This window comes from Syngnathus typhle, linkage group LG16 (assembly GCF_033458585.1).
Source record: "Syngnathus typhle isolate RoL2023-S1 ecotype Sweden linkage group LG16, RoL_Styp_1.0, whole genome shotgun sequence".
NCBI classification, from domain to species: Eukaryota; Metazoa; Chordata; class Actinopteri; order Syngnathiformes; family Syngnathidae; genus Syngnathus; species Syngnathus typhle.
In genome coordinates, this window is record NC_083753.1 from 10,572,979 (window position 1) to 10,596,498 (window position 23,520).

The 23,520-nt window shown below is 42.0% G+C and overlaps 2 protein-coding genes across 3 annotated transcripts; one reads left to right on the forward strand and one right to left on the reverse strand.

The window, feature by feature from the left end:
* Positions 1-991: 991 nt before the first annotated feature.
* LOC133169755 (gamma-aminobutyric acid receptor subunit rho-1-like) lies at positions 992-14,153 on the reverse strand. Its single transcript, XM_061302234.1, has 10 exons — positions 12,209-14,153; positions 9,356-9,403; positions 8,901-9,007; positions 7,863-7,930; positions 7,562-7,785; positions 7,057-7,139; positions 6,724-6,864; positions 6,150-6,302; positions 4,537-4,733; positions 992-3,134 (listed from the first exon to the last, which is right to left on the reverse strand). The coding sequence occupies exons 1-10, from the start codon at positions 12,316-12,318 to the stop codon at positions 2,832-2,834; spliced, it is 1,434 nt and encodes a 477-aa protein (XP_061158218.1). The 5' UTR covers positions 12,319-14,153; the 3' UTR covers positions 992-2,831.
* A 311-nt stretch (positions 14,154-14,464) lies between these two features.
* Positions 14,465-22,988, forward strand: tonsl (tonsoku-like, DNA repair protein). 2 transcript variants are annotated; one of them, XM_061301213.1, is made up of 28 exons: positions 14,465-14,760; positions 14,853-14,948; positions 15,310-15,452; positions 15,546-15,726; positions 15,818-15,947; positions 16,027-16,198; positions 16,284-16,398; positions 16,568-16,719; positions 16,830-16,982; positions 17,047-17,172; positions 17,657-17,855; positions 17,921-17,976; positions 18,051-18,140; positions 18,330-18,402; positions 18,486-18,649; positions 18,727-18,850; positions 18,921-19,159; positions 19,321-19,786; positions 19,860-20,062; positions 20,140-20,246; positions 20,314-20,470; positions 20,538-20,616; positions 20,738-21,045; positions 21,649-21,820; positions 21,896-22,071; positions 22,207-22,280; positions 22,387-22,520; positions 22,599-22,988. In XM_061301213.1, the coding sequence occupies exons 1-28, from the start codon at positions 14,736-14,738 to the stop codon at positions 22,796-22,798; spliced, it is 4,314 nt and encodes a 1,437-aa protein (XP_061157197.1). In that variant the 5' UTR covers positions 14,465-14,735; the 3' UTR covers positions 22,799-22,988. The 2 variants fall into 2 exon arrangements, with proteins under 2 accessions (XP_061157197.1, XP_061157198.1); XM_061301214.1 differs by having other exon boundaries at positions 15,824-15,947.
* Positions 22,989-23,520: the final 532 nt, after the last annotated feature.

Genomic DNA, 23,520 nt, shown 5'->3' on the forward strand with positions numbered 1-23,520 from the left:
AATTTTCAATGTTACTCTGACGTCATATTAGATTTTTTTAGGCCAGTGGTTCTTATCTACCTTTAATATTGTAAGCCACTCTAACATTATTTACTTTCAACAACACTTTTCTAAAATATAGTGTAATTTTTTTCAATATATATATTTTAATATTTATTATTTCTAATGTAGAAACAGTCAATTTATGACATAAATTGCACATTAAAGTTCAGCAAAAATCTAAATGTTTGAAAGTTGAGTACAACTGAAATGTACTAAAAATAAGAATTTAAGGCACATTACACACAGTTGGAACATTTCATTCAGCAATACTTTTCTGCACCTCTAGAGAGAGCCTGCATATTGTAAGCATACCATACTTTAAAGAATGACTCCTTCGTATCCAAGTAGTGGAGCTGAAACAACATAGCCTCAGCTGCTCGGAGCCATGTAGTGCACTCCACTTTGCCTCAACTGCTTCAAGACACGATTAATCCACTTTCACACTGTGGACAGACGTGAGTGAATGCACACATTTGTCCTACCTCAGACTTTGGCAACGTTCGAGGTACCATGCAATCCGTCCCTTCTTCTAAATTGGCACAGATACGTTTAATCACACCAAGGAGTACGCCAGAGCAGCAGGTGGTATAATAATTCTTGCTTTAGCCATGTTGTTTGCCTGTTTACTTAATGTCCATTTGATGCCATCCCTTCCTCCACGTCAGCTGTGTCTTTGCCAAGCCAGATGTACACCCTGAAGGTGGCCAAGGCTCTGGCCATGACAGCTGTAGATGCGCAGCCCACATCTGCTGAGCCCAAGTGAGCGAGGACTTTGCAAAAAAAAAAACTGGCGAGACCTCAAAACGTAACAGCTCACTACAAAATATTTGAAGGAGTTTTATGCAAAGGAAGAAAAAATATCAAGCAGAGGTTCTACAATTTTGCTTTTATTCACCATTGCAATGGAATCCAAATGAAGCAAAATGAGCTTTTTGCCTCATTTAAAAGGTTTCACAAAAACATGGCATTTACTGTTCAGATATAAAAGCTATTTTATCAAGAGAACTCGAAGCGGCCGTTTAACAGTTCGAAGTAAAACCGTTTATTTTCAGAGAAGAAATCTTGAGCTTCATATCCACTGCAGCATATTCGCTTGCTTCTTGTTATTTTTTCTGCTTTCATGTTTGTTATCTGCTTATCAAGAACATATTCAAAAGCATGTTGGATTCCTTTCCTTCAAACAACTTTTTTTTATTCAGGAACGGTGCCTCTCATCCCACACTTTTGTACTTGAAGGCAATGACATTGATGACTATTCAGTGGCCGAGTCACTCGAGTATGCTTTTCACTTATGAATTCAAACTCGAAGGTCATCCATCGCCTTTACAGCAAGTATTGAAATTTATCGTCAAGCAAGCCAGACCTACTATGACGATAACGTTGTCAACCGAATCCAACAGCCACTATTGGGTAGAAATAACTGCAGCAAATTGAATTGCTTTTAGTTTCCTGGCAGCATCCCTGACCAGTTTTATTCTCATCTTTTTATCAATTTCAGAGGGATCATGTCCAGTTCTTGGTAATGTCGCCGTGGTGGCGTATTTTTAGCTGTGCTGGTATCAATAAAGAAGAAATAGTCATTTTAATGATAAGGTACATCAGCCAGTGCTTTTTTTTTTTCTTTTGTCTTTTTTTTTAATTTATAACAAACCATTGTCCAATCACAAAGATGTAACGCGGTAGCTTCACAGCACTGATACGAAAGTCACACAAGGAAACGTACATCGAGTCATATTTCACGTGCTGATTGTCTTGAGGAGGTTTAGAGTTGTGTGACTAATTGGCAAGAGTGAAAATAGTTGATGCAGTGTCTTTCAAAATACGTCCAGTTGATTGGACCCGCCATGCAATTCTAAAGAGAATATGAAGCAACAAGCAATGATACACAGGGCCTCACATCTATTTTTCATTGTGTATCCCCAAAATGATTAATAGAGTTTGATGGCTAGCACATCAGCCTCACAGTTGTGTTTGAGTTTCAGCTCAGGAATTCCCGTGTGTCGTTCCCATGCTTCTTCCAGAAACATGCAGGCAGACGATATTGTCCATGGGTGGGAATGTGATTAGTGGATTATCCATAAACGTGCCACACAATTGACTGACAACCAATCCAGAGGTCCAAAGTCAGCTGGGATAGACTTCAGCTCACCCTAATGTATTCATGCACTATAGAAAATGGATGGAATTCAGCAGAAGATAGCTTTTTTTTTTTTTTATGTGGGGATTTGGGTTAGCTCTGTTGCTACAGTAATTTAGCATTAGAGACAGTAACACTCTTTTCTATTATTTCATTCTTGTGGCAAGCTGTCATGCTGAGAATCCCTAAAAGACATCAATTTTCACCAGCATACACACATTTGTGACATGTTGAGGCCCCCAAAAAGGCGAATAAGCAAGAGGCCCTTCACGTCCTAAAAAACACCTCAGAGCGACTATGATGAAAATAAAAAAACCCCAAACAGTTAATACTTATCATATATAATAAGAAACATTTGTGCGGTGGTTTCATCCTTCAAGGAATGAAAAAGTGCTGCTTTCGCCTCTCATAGCAGGCGGTACATCAAGCGACAGCAAACGTCTTTCTATGGACGCCACGAAAGTCACTGCATGACACACATAGATACACATACGCGCGCACACACACATTTGGAGCGGAACCAGTGCAAGTCACCAGTCTTAAGAGGCTTCTGTTGAGAAGGCGACGGTCCTCGTTCCCGGTAGCGTTTCCACTAAGTCCTTACATATCAGTTCTTCTCCGCTTAGCGCACATTCCTCCCCGTGCGTACACCTTACGAGTAGATGGACCAGTAGATGATGTTAAAGAGGATGTAAGCTCCGGGAAAGACCACCCGGGAGTATTTGTCTATGGCGTGTGTGTCGATCCATATGTTCACGTAGCCCCTGGAGCCCTTGACCTGGCCTGTGAGCTGTGGATCGTTCAGGGCCACCTGAGCCAGAATTTGATCTTGGCGCCCGCCGTTCTCCGGCATGCCGTAGTTCCCCGTGGTGTTGATGTCCATGGAGCCGTATCCGGTGATCTGGGGGTCGATCATCATGTCGTCCGGGTTCCCGATACCGCAAGTGCAGGGCAGCTAGGAAATGTTTTTGAAAAAGTTAGTTTGTTGATCTCCTAAAAGCTATAAATAACCTCTGATATTTAAGAAATCCTGTTTGTGCTGTAAATCTTTCCCGGTGGTAACGTGGGTGATTTTGGCTCCATATGCCCTCGCATTTGCCAGATGAAATATTATAGAATGGTTGAGCCCCAGGCCTGCATTGATTGGCCATGGCCCCGAGAGAGGCTTACACTGATGCAATGGAGAAAATAGTCAGTGTAAATTAACATCATATATTATTCAGTCTCGCGTGTGACGCCTTACAATTCCCTTCACGATGCTTAGCGGCCGATTTGTTGAATTGGTACTCTTGGTTTTAATTAGTTTTCAAACTGTAGTAAATAATGTAAAGTGGATTATTTTGTAGGGCAGACTCAAACTACTCACTCCCCTAAGAGAATTTCATGATTTCAGTACATAGATTAAAAAAAAAAAAAAAAAAGGAACAAGCTAGGCAGGCTTCTATAGTTCATTTGCGTGTATAATTGATTGATAGGTCTGAGGGAAGCTTAAACTGATGCAATTTTATAAATATGTCTTTCAAATGAACGTCCACACTAGATTTGCCCGTACTAATTTTAGAGCTGTCTTTTAATATGGCATATCCATCCTTTCCTTTTTTTTTATGGTGGCCTTCTTCATCAAGGTCACATGTGAGCTTTACCACGAATTAGCACAATGTATTGAGTCAGCCGGAGAAATTCTTACTCCACCTCCACCACATCATCAAACAGTTTTATTCTATTTTACTTTAATTTAATGATATCCCTTGGCTCATCCTCATACACTTTATAACAGTCAACAATTACTTTTAAAACTACCAGCACAGCCTAATAAAGGCTTCAATTATTTCCCAATGGGAAAATGCACACATTATAGTAATCTTTCTTTCCTGTTCCAATTTAGAACTATTTGAAATGTAATATGGGGTTTAGTTTGTATTTTCACCAGTCACAGAGGCTATTTAAGATGGAAAATATGACTTGGGATTTGACTTTGCTACATCCAAATATCTGTTTCATATTTATATATTCTCTTCTTGGTCTCGGTCTTTTGCACCCAGTGGAATAGCAAAACTTCCTCCAGGCAGCAGGGGCATTTATTCATGTGTTTCGCAAATAAAAGCACATTGATTTAAAAGTGAAACAATTTCATCGTTGTTGGCTGAAATAAATCACCCCTCGGCACCACCTTTGTTAGACGAGGCCTTTAAACGCGATGACGGTATAAGTATTTTAATCTTCCTTGGATAATTTGTTTTCTCAAATGCAACGCAGCCGACAATCGTTGCGGCAGACGATGCGAAAGTGTATTTTTCAACATCATGCATGTTAAAAGCGCCATTAAAAATTCAAACGGTGAAAAGAGTATTACTTACTCTCTCCCTTAGCTTCCTCTCTTTCCTCTCCTGAACTGTGGAGAGGTAATTGACGGCGGCGTACTCGATCACCGACAGGAAGACAAAGACAAAGCTGACCCATAAGTAAATGTCCACCGCCTTAATGTAGGACACTCTCGGCATCGAGGCGTTGACCCCGGTGATGATGGTGGACATGGTGAGCACAGTGGTGATGCCTACCATGAGAAACACACACACACAAAAAAACCCTGTTTCATTACAAGACCATGTTAAATCAAACACAAAAATAGAGAACGGTACAGAACAGCGTGAAATTATTTGCACGACTGTGCTCCAAACGCAAGGTCAGACAAGAAGTAAACATGTAGGACACAGAGTGCCTGCAGCTGTCCGCCGTGGTGGGCCTCTGGCTTGAGATTGTCACATTTAGAAATAAACAGGTTTTTATGTGTGACGCTGAAGGAGAAAAAAACATGCATTCAAAAAAAAAACGGTTTTTTATTCACTACGCACATGAATACTGTGTTATCTTCTTTCTCAACTTGATAAATGTACCTGTTTATATGACAAATAGGCCTGATAGTTATTTGATTGTTTGGCTAATTGTCTTAAAGCAATTGAGAGTAGACGACTTGGAGGACGTGACTTGGCAACGATCCTGTTGATTGAGTTGCAACTCGTTTGCTGTCTAAAGAAAAATGACATGACTACTCCTCTGGGTAGCGTTATTCTGATTAATAAAACGGTACCATGGAAACAGGAGTCCAGATTATACAAATTGTATTACCTCATTAAAAATAATAGTGTGTAGTCTAATGTCAAATAACCTAGGTAACCCCAGTTATATGTCTGGCTTTAATTAAAAAAAATGCAGACATTTTTTAAAGACTAGACACCTGTGAATGAATGTTTTGGGGCATTTTTTTTGTTTCCTATTTGTCAGCGCAGTGCTCAAAATTTGCATAATGCTGCAGTAGGTCACAAAAAAAACCAACTTTTGGAATATTAGCTCTACCTTGCTTTTGATGAACATTTTGGGTCTATTATGCTACTGCATTTTAATGTCGCTCATTATGATGGTAATTGGAAAGCTAAGAGTGTTTTAAAGTGGGAGCTTTTGTGTGGAAATTTGACAGCCAGCGTCCTTGCGAGAACATCGATTTAAAACCTGAACAAATATAGCAGAATTTGCTTTTTGGTAGGTCTATAACGTGCTACCTTTCAGGAACCGAGAGTACGATAAGAGATAGGCATTGCAATTTTGGAGCACTCTAATAGAACCTAGATGATCAGATTACAGGAGCATATTTGATTTAGTATCTACTGATTGCTATGATACAATTTGATGTACTCCAGTGTGCAAGTCGTGCATTGCTTTCTTCTTTTCATTTCTCCCTGAGTCAGAAATTTGCCAATTTGTAAGGGAATTGTAATCTCTAATTGTCATTACAGTTTCTATTACGCCGTTAACGTGTTAATTAAATCTGAATGAGCAGGGAAAAAGTATTTTGTGCGGCTCAAGGCTGCTAAGGAGCGCCATAGGCACACTTTTCTTTCAAAGTCTTCCCATGTGAACATTATTGCTGTATAATGGGTAGAAAATGATGAGACTGAAAGGGGGCGGGGCTTACCTAGGGGTACTCTAGCGGGTACTGCCCTGCGGTCGATCCAGAAGGACACCCAGGATAACATGACCATGAGGGTAGCGGGGAAGTAGGTCTGCAGCAGGAAGAAGAAAATGTGGCGACGCAGGGTGAAGTGGATGTACAAGCGGTTGTACCAGCCTGTGAAGGACAAACCAAACACACACATTTTCACACATAAAATGATGTGTACAAGCAGTTGATCGGACATGAAACCTCCCAAAGGAAAGGTTCATGCTATTTCTGGCAAGGGAAGATAGCGCGTAAAATCCTTTTAACACTTCAGAGGCTCTTGTGAGCAGGCAAGTGATGAGCGCCCGGAAAAAAAAATGCCGTAGGGCCTTCCCAAGCGCCGCACAAGTTGTTCGAAGTCATTTGATTCATTCAATGCCACTGTGAAATTTAAATAGTTGTTGCTTGCACTGTTTTCATCCAGCTGGAATTTGTTTTCCGATATTCTCCCACACTTGGGGATCAGTGTGGGAGAGACTTTGAAAGCCAAACGAGGTGAACTGGAATTCTCATGTGGAAGCTTGAACACACAGGAAGGAGATTAGGTAACCTGTGCTGCTGTAGAAAGCCAGCTTGGTGGTGGTGTGAAATTTCTGGATGAGGAACTGGGAAAGGGATATTCTGTCATCCGTGTTGAGGGATTCGTTGCCTTTCTTCCAGTAAAGCATCAGGTCATCGTCCGTGTACGCATCTGTGGAAAGGGGCAGGCAATTAAAAACTTCAACCCTGCGATCATTTAGGTCAATATTTCTTTTGTGCACTTTATCCAGCGGCATCAGATGCTGCAGAACACAAGATGAAAAGGAGTTTTCGTTTTCATCTGGGCATAGCTTTTGGGAGTCTGTTGTCAAGATGTGAAAGATGCAATGATGAATCCGCTCACAGCTTTCAATCTCCAGAGAACACGTCTGGGTATCCAGAGGGAAGCGGCTGAGGTCCATATTGCACATGGCGGTAACCGTGACCCTAAAAGAAAAAAATATTTCATATACTGAGCAACATCTTTTTTTAAAATGATGAGCCTTCAATTATTCATTCACAGACTGTATTATATATCACTCCACATTGTGACGAAATGAATAATATCATATTTGTCTCATATTGTGATTATTACATAATGACAGGTTCAAGGTGCCCTTCCCTTGCAGTAGCAACCTTCAACTTTTATTTATTCGTATGCTGCAGTTTCCATTTCCAATTCAATTTCATCCCCGCTGTGATTCGGGGGAATAGTTTTTCTGTAGTTGACCATCTTTTCACACAAAAACGTTCATGAATAATAAAACATTTTTGTGTGTAGGAAGTTGCAAAGATGACAGAGATGGATATTTTTCCTTTTAAATGTAAAATTTCAGGAAAGGAAATTGTTTACCGTCCGCTGTGTTTACCTGAGACTGTACAGCACGTTGCCATCAGGATAAACCCTCAGCATGACATTGTCGGTGGTGGTGTCATGGATGAAAGAGCGCTTTGAATGCACAAAGAACATATCCGGGACCCAAATTTTCTTCACCAGGCGACTGTCAAAAGTCATGCTCTGGTTGTTGGTGCTTGGAAAGGACAGTCTCTCGTCCTTCCAGTAGTGACGAAGATAAAGTGTCATGGTGAAGTCCTGGAAAGAAAAATGTACTCCTGCATAGCAAAGTGCTGACCCTGTGACTTAAGCAGTAGTTGGTTTTTTTTGCTCACCATATCCACTTCAGAGATGGTGTCCAAACTTTCGACTTGAACATCTACTCCGACTGGAATGGGAGGACCTAAAGTAAAAAATGATAGTGACACAGTGATACTAAGTTTACACAGATGGCTTTTACTTTCATAGTCACTTATCAAAACATATTTAGTGTCAACGCAAATCAGTCTGGCTGTGGGATTCGAGTCCATGTGACCTATTTCCGCTTTGAGACTCCACAGCAACATCCTCCGATAAGTGCGCGAACACAATTAGGTCGCAACAATGGATCAAAGTTGATGCAGCGGCAGGATGAAATCCCGCTTGTGCTTGCATTTTTAGAGGATGTGCAGTTGAAGTATGAAGCGGGGGAAAATATTTGTATTATAATATTTATATTTGAATAAGATGAATACTACTACTGCATGCTGACAGTAGTTTTTCTTTGAAAGTTTGTAGAATCCACAAAATGTACAAACAATTGAATAAGTAAATAAATAAATAAATAAATAAATAAATAAATAAATAAATAAATAAATAAATAAATAAATAAATAAATAAATAAATAAATAAATAAATAAATTGTGACTTCTACTTACTATGTTACTTTTTTCTAATTCATGACGCATTTTTTTGGACTGTTGAGACTTACTCCGGAGGAATTTAGTACAAAAAAAGATTTGTGTATATATTCCAGTGTCAATCTAAACTAAACATTATTTTCTTTGTAAAGGAATAATTCTCCTCCGTGAGAGCTCATTATTAAGGTGACTACTGAGTGTACATTCGCATAAGCTTGTTTATCCCACAAATACATTTTAGTCAAGAACTCTTGAAATCCTCTTTCTACTCAGCACTAGGAGAGACGAGATAGTACAAAGAGCTCAGCTATGGCTGCACTACCTGCTTTGATAAACTACTCGAGCTCGGCTTATAAAGAAACTGGCCCGACTAAGTGACAGCACAGCACTTATGGCTTCAAGCAAGCCATAAATATATCTTTTTTATTTGCACTACTCAAAGCTAAAAGTCATTAAACACATCTCTTGGCTGACCTCCAAACGCTGGCCTCATGGTGAAATCGTGGTCGTCTATCCTGAGAAGCTGCTCCGATTTAGTCATCAGAGATTTTGTCAAGTCAGGGCTTCTTTTGTAGATTGGGCTGCGGAAAGAAACATATTTGAAGTAGGCCATTTGGCTACATTGCTTGGATTTATTGTGAAGGAAATCAATTAATGGGCTCCTTGTTATGCGTTTGCTATTACTTTGGATGGGATGTGATCATCTCTACATGCTCTGAACTACTGTTTTCATTCCAGTGTAATGAGCAGAATAATGTTATGCCATAGTGGATGGCTGCATGGATATGGCAGCTCCATTAACAGTCAATTGAGCGAATAATGATTCCTCTTGCTGTATAATGAAATGTATTTCTAGTGTTTACATTTAGCAGAAACTGAAGATAAATAAAATGCCTCTTTGCAATACCAAAATAAATAGATTTCCTCACCTTCCGGTTTTGTAACCTGAACCATCCATTCTTGTTTCTCTTCGGGACCTGATCATTGACATGAAATAAGAAATATTAGAATGACAGAAAGTAGACTGGACTTTAGTTTGATTTTGGTGAATTTGACCAATGTCATCATTTTTTTATTTTATTTTACAAAAACCTGAACAGGGTGTGTCAACTTTTACTATCCACTATATGTACTCAAACAGGCTTACAAGAGCATACATTTCTTTAAGCAGCTCTCGATTACATCACAAAGGCTTCCATCAGTCACACATGGGCCAAGAGGGCATCATCTCATCATTGCCTCCAAGTTGAGTGAAGTCATGTCTTCTCTGATGTCACTCCTCCAGAGGCGTGCCTTCAATACGTTCATGGCTTAACCGGCTTTCGTCAGACCACATGCGGCACGAGGGCGAGGGAGAAAGAGATGAGTTTCCAAACCCCCCCAAAATGGATTAATGGAGTAGAGCATGTTGTGACAGACAGACAGAGACAAATCCCTCTGACAAGCACAGACGAACATAAAGACGACGGCACAGAAGCAGATGCAAAGAAAGAAAACGAGATGGGAGGGAGGGAGGAGGGAAAGGAAATAAGGGCAAATCATGGGTGCTGGCTACACACATGGCCGATGGGTGCTACTCGTCTGCTTGCATCCAGCAGCTGGTTCCTAATCCTCTTGGCAGAAATGACGCTCCAATCCCCTCTCGGACTGTCATCAGAGCACAGCCGACCGCCTGTCTGCACTTCGCTTTACCTCGCAGCGCACTCAGTTGTAGGCCTACTTAATCAATCTCCAAGAGCCCCCCGTGTTTTCAATTTGAATCGCACAAGTGAACGTCAGGGAAGATTTCTCCACGAGGAATCTAACAGGAAACACACCCACAATACAGCAGCAGCGTGTTTGTGTGATTTCACACAGAAATAAGAGATGATTACCACTTTGGGGAGGATTGTGTACCTAAGTCGAAAAACGTGCGTAACTTCAGAACATGCGGCATCTGAAGGAGAAAGTTAATTCCGCTTTGGTACCCACCGATTAGTGTTTTGCAGTTTTTTCATATTTGTGTTTTGGAAAGGTTTTGTTTTTTTTGGGTCAGAAACCAATGTTTTTGTGAAACTATGCATATTCTACTGCTGATTGTTAAGTAATGATCTTTAATATGGAAATACATTTAGTCATACTTATTAATTAAAAGATAGGTTCAGCAACAAGTGGAATTATTTTCTGCAAGCATTTGCAGATCAAACTTAAATATGTCAAAAACCTGACATGCTAGAAAAAGAGTTAAGACATTTTTTAATTAAGCGTAAAAATACGTCTCGAGACACATCAAGCCCTCTCTCATTAGAATTTGCTTTGACGAGTTTCATGGTTAAAGCAACAATACATTTCAAACAAAAAATAAACCCCAACGCAAAATAGCTGCCCGAAAGACAAAAGTAAGGATTTGAGAAGAAAACGACAAGGATGCTTGCAGGGATTACTGCTTTCAATCACGTTGGCGTCCATGACTGTTCTCCCCGTTCTAGTTGACAACCACCAATCAGCCGTGAGATGATTAGCGACAAAATGGTGCACACTCGCAGCCCAAATGACCTGAGGCGTGTTCGTTCTGGCTGATGATGCTTAGCTGTTTAATGTCTCCAACTGAGCTCTTAACATCTGGACAAATGATAGAGAATCTAAAGGCGGCAGGATTATATGATACAGAGCGACTGGCTTTGCTGTCAATAGACTTGTGACTTTTGCAATGGTCTTATTATCCTCAACAGAAAGCAATCACAAGTTCATTGCGCCCACCAGTCAGCCAAGAATGTATTCAAGAAGAGACTAATCGCAAAAGAGACAAGGTGACTGCTTGTGTCTGCAAATTGTTTTTTTCGTTTTAACCGTCAAAAACAGCCCAGCTACTATTATAGCAACTCTTTTAATCCACCTTTTATTTTTTTAATGAAGTCATAAATTAATGATGAAACAGAATCCTTTAGCAGTGCCTCTGCTAAAAACAAATGTCTCGAATGTATAATTAAAGTTGCAACAATTCAATTAACGTGTTCAGATGCCTTTTTCCTTTTTGTGGAGGGGGAGGGCATTCTTAAGTAGCCTAATTGTATTTATATTTAAATTATAATTCCTCTGATGTTTTATTTTTTGTTCTGTTTTGTTTTGAATTATTGTATGATGGACTGAGTGAGCACAGTTTCAGTTTTGCCACCTCTGCTTTGCTTTTGATAGCTACTCTAATTAATTAATCAGGAAGTATTTTCTGCGTATGCCATGCTATTGGCTGGCAACCAGTTTGGGATGTAACCTGCTTCTTACCCAAAGTCAGCTGGGATCAACTCCAGCTACCCGGCAACCTTAATTAGGACACGCAGTAAAGAAAATGGACGGATGAGAGCATGGATTGTTTTATTGATTTTGAAGTCACTTTGGCGTAAATATAGATCACATTTGTGACTATTTTTTCCCCCCTCAGCATTTAGAGTCTAAACGCTTGCTAAAGACTTTTAACCATTGGGTTATAACGAGAAATCTAAATTGTATATCTGGTCAGCCCCAGGTGACAAAATGATTCGCTCGCCTGCGGCGGTTGTGGGGCAAAACAACTCGTCGGTGGTTCATAAATAGAAGTAGGGATTTAGGTCTCCCTTGCGCTCCAATCTGGTGTATGAAAAAAAAAAAAATCCCAAACGGGAGGGGCGAGGTAGCACACAGGTGACTCAGGAAACGCCGGCCCACATCCTGTCAATCTAACCTGATGAACTCCTTTTCAAACACGCGCAGTATAAAGCGACTGAAGCGACACGCGCGCACGCTTTGTTGCATTCCCACGTTTGTACCTGCTTTGCGTAAAGGTCTCCAGCTTGTGACCCCGAGACTGAGCCATCTTTCCGGCAGCGCCTGCCAGGCAGGCGAAGATGAAGAACACAAGCACAGTATCCACCCGCATGGCTCACATTCCCCGGAGAACGGACCTCTCTCTCTTTCGCTCTCTCTCCAGACAGTCAGAACGTGCTCCTCTCTCGGGCTCCAACTACTTCCTCAGGCATTCCCTCAGCCAGCACCTGAGCTCCAACGTTGAAAGAGAGAAGGGAAAAAAAAGGAGGAAAAAAAGCAAAGCCAAACTGGTTTATTCTACGGCCCGGGTGGAAAACATCCTATGTCCTCCGGTGCTTAATCTCCACAGTGGGAAAAGCAATTTTGACTAAACCCATAAATCCTTGAGCGTCAGATGGTGCAGATTTGATCCCTGCAGCGAGCGGCGGATGTGCCTGCCTCTCTGCTGCACTCACTGATGTGTGCTCTCGACTCGACTTTGCGCCGCCCAGAAGAACCAATTCCCACAATGATGCAGCGTGCTCATTTGTAAGGTCAACGCTTTGGAGATGCAGACTCACAGAGGCTGGCATTTTGGAGGGGTGGCCTGAGTTACATGCAAAAGGCTAGTTAACTCCTTGTGAGCCTGTCACGACAAAAACCCATTCAACCTTTTTTTATACTATGCCAAAGGACAATTCAGACAACACATGAGATCATACACGGGAACGCTGGAGCCCAGATTGGAACCCCTAACCTCAGAACTGAAGGGTAAACCACTTAATCACCATGACAAAAATGTGCCAGAAAATGAACAATGCAGTGAATGCCATTCATGTTTCTGTCATAATTGGATGTCGGTGTCGTTATTTCCATGACACAAAGGTCAAAGCCAAAGCGAGGGCATTTAGGTGAGATAAAGCAGCAATAAAATGAAATAAAAGATGGAGATGTGGAATGCTAAAAAAAACAACAACACCTGTTTAGAACATTCCACAAGTCAATTGGATATTAAAGGAACATCCTCAAAAGGGTCATTTTGGCGCTTGAACACGACAAAAAAACAACATTGTCATTTGACGGTAACTGCTTCTCTGGGTTCACGATTATCTAAGATGGATGGATGGAAGTAAAGTGGCAAAGGGTCCTGCGCTCTGACGATTCCACATTTTGGAAATCATTGATGTTGCGTCAAAGAGGAAAAGAACAATGCGTTTTATCAGCAACACGTTCAATAGATATCATCTATGATGGTATGGGCGAGTGATAATGCCTTTGGCTTGGGTAAAATATTCTGAGGGCGTGCCAGTTTTTCAGATCTGACATCCACTGAAATTGTCCCATTCGATCACAGTTATGCATCTGGAAAGACTAATTGAAAAGTCTCCCACGCTGCCACCACAGATATTATTTATTTCTCTCGTTTTTTTATCTCCCCATATAGACGGTTGGATTAGAAAAACTGATTCTGAATTAGAGTGACTCACTGTGGCAATCCCTTGATGGGACAAGCCACAGGTCACTTTCTTTTTAAAAATGAGGATTATTATTTTTCATCACAATAAACAAATTTTACATATGCATTCTAATATGGTCTTTTGCATGATCTAAAAGTAGTCTGGTCCATCTGTCCATTGAAACAAACAAAGAAAAAACCTAATCTGGCCCTTGAGCCAAAAACAGATTAATTGGTTATTACTGAATAGGTCAAACGAGGGCGCTAATTCTGCCTTTCAATGTTGTTGGTGGACAAATATTTCCTCTACTTTCACCCAAATACTATTTTTTAATTTATATTTGTAATAAAATGTTATCAGTAAAGGTAATTATTTCAGAAACCATAACATAAAACTTGATCATCACAGTGGTGAAACATGATGTGACAGTTGACTCTTAACTTTGACACATGAATGTTGTTGTGCCTAAAAAATAAAAATAAAACAAATGTATACGTAAATGTCACTATAGTCGAGGATCATAACAGATTATAACATAACAGTTGTTTTGGGGAGGAAGCGTCATGTGTCATGTGGGCCCCAGGTAGCCAATCAAATTCCAAAACTATAATAAATGTCTCATTTTTGACTTACAGGCACATGTTACAACTATGTTACCACTAGTTAAGGCACCATTGGGAATGCTTATCACCAAACAGATTTTGAAATTTAATTTAAGAATTTTTTTTTAGAAAAAAACGTCACGGGAATAAGTTAAAAGAAGTTTGCCTGACAGTCTAAATTTGGGGTGGATTTTAATTACTTGCGATTGGTTGGCAGCGCGCTGGCGGGGTTTTGCAGTTTCCTAACAGAAAGACAACACATAATCGTGTCAAACGGCGATGTTTATTAGCACCAGTACCAGTTTGCGATCAGCCATGTAAACTACCGGCAACGATGTTTTTTAATGGGAAATACGCGTAAAAGTGTCTGTCACTCAGTCACAATTAGTTTTTTTTCCCGACGCAACACATACAGCTGAGCGCGCTCCACCAAGATCAGTCAGTCATTTGCTAGCAAGTTAGTAGCTGGCTTGCCTTGCTGAAACTTCAGGATGAGTTTTTCTCGGGAGAAAAAGTGTAAGTGTTCTCTTGATCGATCTGCAGGTTTGCTTTTTGCAGTGATTGTTACGTTCCTGATGTTGTCATTGCTGGCGATTGTTGTTGTGCAGTGTTGGAGAAAGCGAAAAGCAAAGCCCAAGACAGCAATAACATAAAAGAAGAGGCTTACATCTGCAATCAGCTTGGAGAGCTGCTTTCAAGAAACGGTAAGTGCACGATTTCTTTTTAACCTTGCTTCACGGATATAGATCACCACAATATCGAGTGCAAAAGTTTCGTCTAAGTTGAATTGTTTCCAAAACATCGCATGCTGGTGGTAAAGGTGCTATATGAATCTAAGTAGTTAATAATTATGATAACAAGCATAATAATCAGAATAATCATATCCACTTTTGTTGCGTGCATTTATTGAGAGGAATATTGTTTTGTACAAATTCATGTATGAAATATTGGAACAATTAAGTATACTATATATTTTTAATAATTCAGTGCTCAATTAGTTGTTTTGGTGTGATTAAATTAAAATTAAATGAATTATTATTATTTGTGGGGGGTTCTTTCATCTAGGTGACTATGAAGCTGCTATTGAGGAGCACCAGCAGGAGTTGTCTTTGTCTGAAGTGTTAAACGACGTAATTGGACGCGCCGTGGCAAATCGTAAGATCGGAGAGTGCTATGCAGAGCTGGGGAACATCGAGACTGCACTTAAAGTGAGTCCATGTACATTAAATATAAATATTCACTTGCAAATAGAATCTCGAGACCACACTTAAATGTGTTAATTGCATTGTTGTCTTGTGTAGCATCAGCGCCTTCACCTGGACTTGGCTCGCTCTGTTGGAGATCACACCGAGGAGCAGCGGGCGCTCGCCACAATAGGACGGACTTACCTCTTCTGTTTCGAATCTGATCAGTCGAGGAAAAGTCTCAAAGAAGCAGAAGATGCTTTCAGAAAGAGCCTCAATATTGTAGATGATCTTCAAGGTGTGAACCTGCTGCTGCTCTCCGCTCCTTTTGTTTATAAAAAAAATAATAATAACGTAATCTTTACCTGCCCTTGTGTGTTTTTTTTAAGGGACAGTACCAGAGCGAGAGATTCATGAAATGAAAGCTCGACTTTTCCTTAATCTTGGTTTGGTTTATGACCACCTGGGAGAGCCCGAACGCTGCAGCGAGTTCATCCGACGTAGTGTCTTCATTGCAGAGTAAGAGCTGAGAGTCTGTAATCTCAACAGTCAACAATTATCTTGCTGTTAACTCTCTTCTTTTTTGCTCTTAAAAAAGGAAGAGTGGGCTGCTCGAGGATCTCTATCGGGCAAATTACAACCTGGGCAACATCTTCTTCCGCAACGGCCAGCACTCCAACTCGGTTCGGTGCCTTGAGCAGGCCAAAGAATGTGCCCGAAAGATGAAGGACAAGTTCAGCGAAAGCGAGTGCTTCCACTGCATCGGCAAGGTGACAACTTGAAAGGGATAATAAAATGGGGCGATTAAAATTCAACAATTCTTTTTCTACCTTTTTTTGTTTTCTTAACACGCAGGTCCAGCTTTCTTTGGGTGATTTTGTAGCTGCAAGACGATCCCTTAAAAAAGCCCTCTTGTTGGGTTCACAGCAGCAACAGGACAAACAGGCAATGAAGAAAATGTTTAAATATGGTAATGGAGCTCACTTTTTCTTTTTTTATATACTGCATTCAATTTATTGTGTGTAAAAGTGTTAAACCATTATTTGTTTATGACTGTTCTTGAAATGCTATTAACAATATACATTGCATTTAACTGTTGTTTGACTTGTGACACTTATTTTAAAAAATCACTCCCATAGCCGACCGGGGTTTTAAGCTCGAAGAGGAGTTGGGGGAAAATCAAGCCAGAAAACTAAGCTCCCATGAGGCCATAGGGCTGGCGGAACAGCTCGGAGATCTCTACTGTAAGGTCGGCTGCTTTCACAAAGCCCTGGATGCATATCGAGCTCAGGTGATTTTTCTTTTTTCTGCACGTTTCAGTTAATCCCATTTTAAATGTGATCAATAAATGGACTTTTTAAATGAATGCATCCGGATTTTAAATGAATGCTAATTAATTAGCTTAAAGGAGCTGAGGATTTGGGGAAGCCAGCACGCGAGTTGGCGGTCATCCACGTGTCTCTGGCCGCCACCTTCACTGACCTACGGCGGCACAGCGAGGCCGTGCATCACTACAAGCAGGAGCTGGCGTTACGGCAGGGCAGCCCGGCCGAGGTAATCCGATTGATTTGGGAAGATTTCTCGTTCGCACGTCAACCCTCATCTGTGCGTGTGTCAGGAATGTAGCACTTGGTTAAACATCGCAGCGGCACAGGAGGAGAGTGGCAGTGCCCCTGAGGATCAAGACAGCAGCTATAATGCGGCGTTTCGCTGCGCTCACATGTGTGGGCAGGCCAGGTTACAGGTTAGTAGGCCTCTTCATGCGGGAGAATCTCGGAATCTCTGATTAACTCTGGATCAACTTCCCATTACTGACCACAAAATATTAGACACTCAATCCACTGGTTACAGTCAGGTTTTTCACTGAATTAATCCAGGACTGTCTTTAAATCAATTGTTGATTTAATTGTGTTCTGCCTTTGAATTGATTCTGAACCATCGGTTACTATGCTCATCCTTGTCACATTTTAAAGACAGCCAAGATGAGTCCAGTCACAGAAAAAGACATGGCACCCACCCCTATTCCAACTGCAGTTTAGGATCCGTGTTCCCATGGTAGCAGACAGCCTTTACATCAGGATTGTGCGCCTTTGTAGACTTTTTTTTGGTGATGACATTCATTTCTGAAGACTCTTGCACTGATAGCTGCTTCTGATATTTTGGTAGTTGTTTAGCTGCGGGGAGCATGGAACTCTTTCTAAATGTGCATGTGCATCCCTCCCTTGCAGAAGCGTGTTTTGAGGCTATGGTTGGCAGCCCAAAAGCGAAAGGACTCGTCAGACGCAAATGACACCGAAGCTAAATTGCTGGAGCTGTGTGCTTCTAATGGTTGGACCCCAGATGGGAGTGATGGAGAGGAGGATGTAGAGGAGGAAATGGACTACAGTGAACCACTGGATGATAGTGATGTTGCACTCTCAGACTCAGGTTGGCCTGTTCAGATCCCCCCAACACTCCTAAATTGGCCTCTAAATGTCTGGAATTGTTTCCAGATGACGACCTGGAGGGATATGACAAGATGGTATCCGGAAGGAGGAAAGCAGGACGGGTGAGAGAGAAGAAGCGTTATTTCTCTCCCACAACTTCAGTGATCAATTTCTTCCGCACTCTTTCTTTCTGCAGTGGAACAAGAGGAACGAGAAGGGTGAGACGTCCCTCCATAGGGCATGCATAGACGGCAATTTGAAGCAAGTCCAGTACCTGGTAGAACAGGTGAGTCCAAGAAAAATCTAACTTTTTTATGAATGCAGTCATAGCATGACCTTCGTTACCATAGCAACAAACCATTGCGAGTCATAATTTATGTTTAGCGTTACTTATTTAGACTTGATGCATAACGTGAGCTCAAACTAGAGATACGAACCAAACCGTGAATTTTACTAACCGTTCCAACGCTATCAGGGCCACCCAGTGAACCCCAGAGACTACTGCGGTTGGACTCCCCTGCACGAGGCCTGCAACCACGGTCACTATGGTAAGTCATATAATTGCCGTACTCTATATATTTCTTTGAAAGAATGCCAGCCCACCGTCTCTGCCTCCTTCATTTTCATCCAGACCTCGTGGCCGTGCTGCTGGACCACGGCGCCAACATAAACGACCAGGGTGGCAACTTGTGTGAGGGCGTGACACCTCTCCATGACGCCCTGACCTGCGGCAATTTCCCGGTGGCCAGACTCCTGGTGGAACGAGGGGCCTCCATCAACCTCCGCAACGCTAAGGTACGTTTGTGTTCTTGTGTACTCGTCGCTGTGTGTGAATATGAGTCACTCACATAAAACCTTGACCCATCTGTCAGGGTGATACTGCACTGCACACACTCCGTCATTGGCAGAGGACATACAAAAAGGAGCTAGACCATGAGGCCAAGCAAGAGTGTGCCGCTACAGAGCGACTTCTAAAGAAGGCGATGTCAGGAGGAGGTAATTCATTTTTTTTGCATCCAGCCAAAACATTCTCTTAAATCAGATCTCATTTCCTTTCCGTCCACAGTGCTCGTCGCTGCTCCCCCTCCCAAACCTTTTGACGCTCTGCAAGACAGCCAGCTGTTTGATGCCGAAAACTCAGAACCACTTTCATCCTCGGAAGGAGGTTGCGCCTCCAGTCAAGACTGGCCCAGCAGCAGCAATCGGTCAGAGGGCAATGCTTATCCAAGCGTCAAGAAACGGCAGCTCGGCAGTTCATCAAAGCGATTCGGTGCCAGAGGGACCGAGGCCGATCTTCTTTATGGGGTAATCACACTTGGTGTATTGATATAATGATTATCAACACCCTCCCTCAATTCGTTATCCATGTAGCTTTATTGTGATCGATAACGTGTACATGACCATTGAAAGGAAATGATTTTTTTTTTTTTTATGAGTGGGATTAAAAAGGGGAAATTTCTTTTCAGAATAAGACCAGCTCTTCAGATGACAGCGACTCCGACAGCCCTGTTAGTCCCCTACATCCGGTCCGCCAAAGACTCTCAGTCCCAGCAGCTCAATGTCAAAAAGATCCAACTCCAAATCAAGAGGCAATTACCACCCCCGACATGGAAAGCGGACAGGATCCACCTGCTTCCTTCGTCTTTGCCCAGGACGAGTACCAAAGTGCCATTCGTGGTCTGGGTAGCGCTAAAACCCTCCTGCAAGGCCGCTCAACACAACCTCACCCCCCCGTCATGTCTGGCCTTTCATCCAGCAGCAAATCTGCGCTGGTTGCAGAGGAGGACTATCTGGCTGACGATTGGCTGGTGGATGATTTGTTGGAAAGTCAGCCCAAAAAGAAAAGGTTTCGACTTGAGCAAAATGGAGCATGGGAAGACAAAACTGTATCTTCAACTGTGAGAGCGCCAAACTCTCAGATGTCCTACAGGAGTGAGAACTCAGGAAATATTTAATCTCTTTATTGTGTCCATAGTTTCTAAATGATTGAATTGTATTCTTTCAGGTTCTACACTTGTGCCATGTAGTAACAGGGCCCCTTCTGTGAAAAGAAACAACTCTGTGAAGCCTCAGCAGGTGAAAATGACTCAGATGCCCGGTATGGTCCGTTTGGGCAGACGAGAGGTCAACAGGTCACATAGCCCCACCCTGACAGATGACGAAGCGAGACCTGAGACTCCTCCACCACCTCATCCAATTCACACACAGGTCTGAGAAAAAGAATATATTTCATGTATTTATTCTTCACAAATTTTGTCTTTCAGTGTAATTTTGTTTCCTTTCAGCCTCTGACTCAGAGGCCGGCTGCTTCCACACCTATTTCACTGCCTCCGCCAATAAGGATGAGGGTCAGAGTTCAGGACGACATCTTCCTCATCCCAGTTCCGCAAAGGTTCGACGACACAACGAAAACATTTAGTCGAGTTCATATTATGATGTTAATCTGTCATCTACTGCAGCGAGGCCGAATCTTGCACGGTTTCGTGGCTCTGTGACCAGGCAGCGCAACGTTACTACCACAAGTGTGGCTTGCTGCCTCGCCTGTCGCTGCAGAAAGAGGGCGCTCTGCTATCCCCGCATGACCTTCTTTTGACTATCCTGCACACCAATGAGGAGGTTTGGAGCACATTCACGGACATCGTTGTCCTAACAACACGATGACTGATCAGGAGTGATGTCGCAGGTGTTGGCTGAAGTGTTGTCTTGGGACCTCCCTCCTCTACAAGAGCGCTACAAGAAGGCATGTGTCAGCCTGGCAGTGGGTGAGCAACTAAGCATCTTATGAAAAGTTGGCTTTTAATGCACTTCTATATATTTTTTAATCTCACAAGATTTAAGCAGAAAAATCGTGGAAATAAAATACCAACGTGTTTGTCCCTGCAGAAGAAAATAAGCGTGTCAGCCGGCTGTGCGAGGTGCAGGATGGGAGCTCCTCTGTGTCGGCGTGCGGTCTCGGCTTGGCCGCGTCATCCCTCGCCGCTCTCCTCCGTTCCCTCAAACTGCAGGACAGCCTCATCGAGCTGCGCATGTCAGGCAACCGCCTCGACGATAAGCTCCTCGGCGAGCTGGTCGCCACCGCCGCCACCATGCCTCGGCTCTGTGTGCTGGACATTTCGTCCAATCAGGTCACAGGAGTAGGGCTTGAGAATGCAGCAAAAGCCTTAGAGGGACTCAACCATCCTGCATTTCCAGTAAGTGCTCTGATCCAGATTGTGATGAATCCAACTTTTTTTTTTTTTTTTCAAACAACTGTACAGTAAGAACAGTGATGCTGTTTCATAAAAGTATGAAGAGAATTTAATAACTGTGTAACAAAACTAAAATGAAGTAAAGATGCCTGGCGGACAATGAAATTAGAAAAATAGTGTTAACAGTGTGATGCTTTCCCCTAGTGGAATATTGCTGCAATAATAAATTGTGTATTGGAGTGTACTATTTGTTACCGTATGTTTGATCTAAATCACATACAAATATGTAATTGATATTTAATTAAGTTATTTATTTGTTATGGTTATTTGTTAGTCCCTTCACCCTCACTTGGGGTGACACCATAAAATTAGAAGAAAAAGAAAACACAAGTTAATTTTAGATGCTTTTGTCAACAAGGTAGTTTTTTTTTTGGCCGTCCCACATAATGTTTTGTTTGACATTTGAGGCATATTTTTCCAGAACATTTTTGGGAACTCGACCTACATCCACCCTGAATTTTTCCAAAGATAACATACGCGCATTTAAATAGCAGTGATTTATAGATGTGACTCTTTCAAAATATTGTTCTTTGTGTTTCCTGTTAGTGTCTGAAGGAGTTGAACCTCAGCCTGAACCCGCTGGGTGACAGTATATCGGAGGCTCTGTCTTCACTGCTGTCCTCCTGCCCGCTCTTGGCTGAGCTGTCTTTGCGTGGCTGCGGCCTGACATCTCGCTTCCTGCAGCAGCATCGCTTGCTGCTCGCCAGCGCTCTAACAGGTGGCAACATTTGTCCTATCAACTGATACACACCAGTCTTCACAGTAAATGACTATATTGATATTGTTCCCACAGCCACAGGCCACCTGAATTCAGTTTGTCTTTCCCACAACGCACTGGGCTCCACCGGATTTGAGCTTGTGCTGAAAACGCTGCCTCTGCACACGCTCACACATTTGGACCTGTCGGCTGTGCGTAGGGGCACCACTGATCACCCAGCGCTGGAGCACCTCACCGTCCTCCTCTCACAGGTACAAGCACTAGCGTGTCATTACATGAAGTAAACCTGCACCCTGAATGGACCTATAATTGTACCGATTTTTTGATCGACTGTGTATTATAAAGTACATGATAATGATGTACAATAAAAATGTTTTTGTCCTTAGGAGAACTGTTCACTAACACACCTCAGTCTGGCAGCTAATGGGTTAACCGATAGCAGTGCAGCGACCATGGCCAGGTTTGTCTGATACAGGCAATTGTGTGTGTGTGTGGGGGGTGTGTGTGATTACTTTTACATGCAACCCAAATATTCTTTTGTCAAAATTGTCTTATTGTCTTTTTAGGTGTCTCTCTACATATCCGAACCTAGTAGAGTTGGACCTGTCGGGAAATCCATCCATCACCTCAGTAGGATTCCACAGCATCCTCAGCGCCCTCCGAGAAGCGCGTCGCCCGTTGACGTTACTAAACCTTCAAGGTATTTTCTTTATGGTTGTAACAAATCAAAGGGTGTCCAGTGTGGATACTTCAATTCTATTTGTTGCACCGCCATCAGGTTGCCAGGTGTCAGGACCTTTGGATAGCGAGGATCTGGACACTTTGTCAGAGTTGGTCAAAGACCTGCGTCTTTGCTCTCAAGGCCTCAACAAGCTGGACCGGCAGGCTTTAAAGCAGAGCTGGAAAAGTCATCAAACTCACGGTTATTTTGTAGACCGAAAAGCGGCGTATTTCCTCTCTACTACGACCTCCTCGTGAGCTTACAGCAGATATTTAGTGGAATGCAGTAATATTTTATCTCACAATTCCCATTTTGTGTGACTACTTACATGTTTAACTTATTTGTGATTGTATTTTTTATATAAATGTTTAGTTTTAGATTTGTACTTGTGAAAAAAAAAAACAAGGAAAACAATTAAAGAGGCTCAAGTTTGTCATTATATCAAAACACATTTGTTTAATTATTAATGAATTCACCTCTTGTCCCCAAATAGTGGCTTTATATACAATTTATAGACTACTAAACAAAAATGTCACAAAAGCTGATATTGTAATTTAAAATAATGATTTACTGCGGTGTTGTATGAATGGCAGCCAGTGGATGCTCTGATTAATTGTACTCTACCTTTTTACCCATCTAGAGAAAGCTCACGTCATACTGCAATGACCTTCTCGACATGTTTGGAAAGGAATGGTGGAGGTCACTACCAAACAATGTTGCCACATACCCCCCACTATTATATATCTCAGTCTCCATCTCTCAAATGACTGAAACGAAAACAATATCTGTACAGACTATGCATGCTATTGTAGTACAGTATTTGCAAACCTGGATGATTTATAGCTTTGATGCTACATTTTTGCGCTCGGGGAATGTTTGCGGCACTCCCCGAGGCGAGGAGTTTACCTCATAAGGTTCACTATACATCAAAGAAAATAATCAGTTATGTGGGCCGCACAAATATGGAGCTCATCTTGGC

What these genes read in the sequence shown, in the direction of transcription:
- tonsl (XM_061301213.1), top strand. Translation starts at nt 14,736, where the DNA reads ATGAGTTTTTCTCGGGAGAAAAAGT. An exon ending in GTGGGCAGGCCAGGTTACAG is followed by an intron (nt 17,173 to 17,656) that starts GTTAGTAGGCCT and finishes CCTCCCTTGCAG; the next exon opens with AAGCGTGTTTTGAGGCTATG. An exon ending in CTCATCCCAGTTCCGCAAAG is followed by an intron (nt 20,247 to 20,313) that starts GTTCGACGACAC and finishes CATCTACTGCAG; the next exon opens with CGAGGCCGAATCTTGCACGG.
- LOC133169755 (XM_061302234.1), bottom strand. Translation starts at nt 12,318, where the DNA reads ATGCGGGTGGATACTGTGCTTGTGTTCTTCATCTTCGCCTGCCTGGCA. An exon ending in CCATCTCTGAAGTGGATATG is followed by an intron (nt 7,786 to 7,862) that starts GTGAGCAAAAAA and finishes TTTTCTTTCCAG; the next exon opens with GACTTCACCATGACACTTTA. An exon ending in AACGTGCTGTACAGTCTCAG is followed by an intron (nt 7,140 to 7,561) that starts GTAAACACAGCG and finishes TTTTTCTTTTAG; the next exon opens with GGTCACGGTTACCGCCATGT.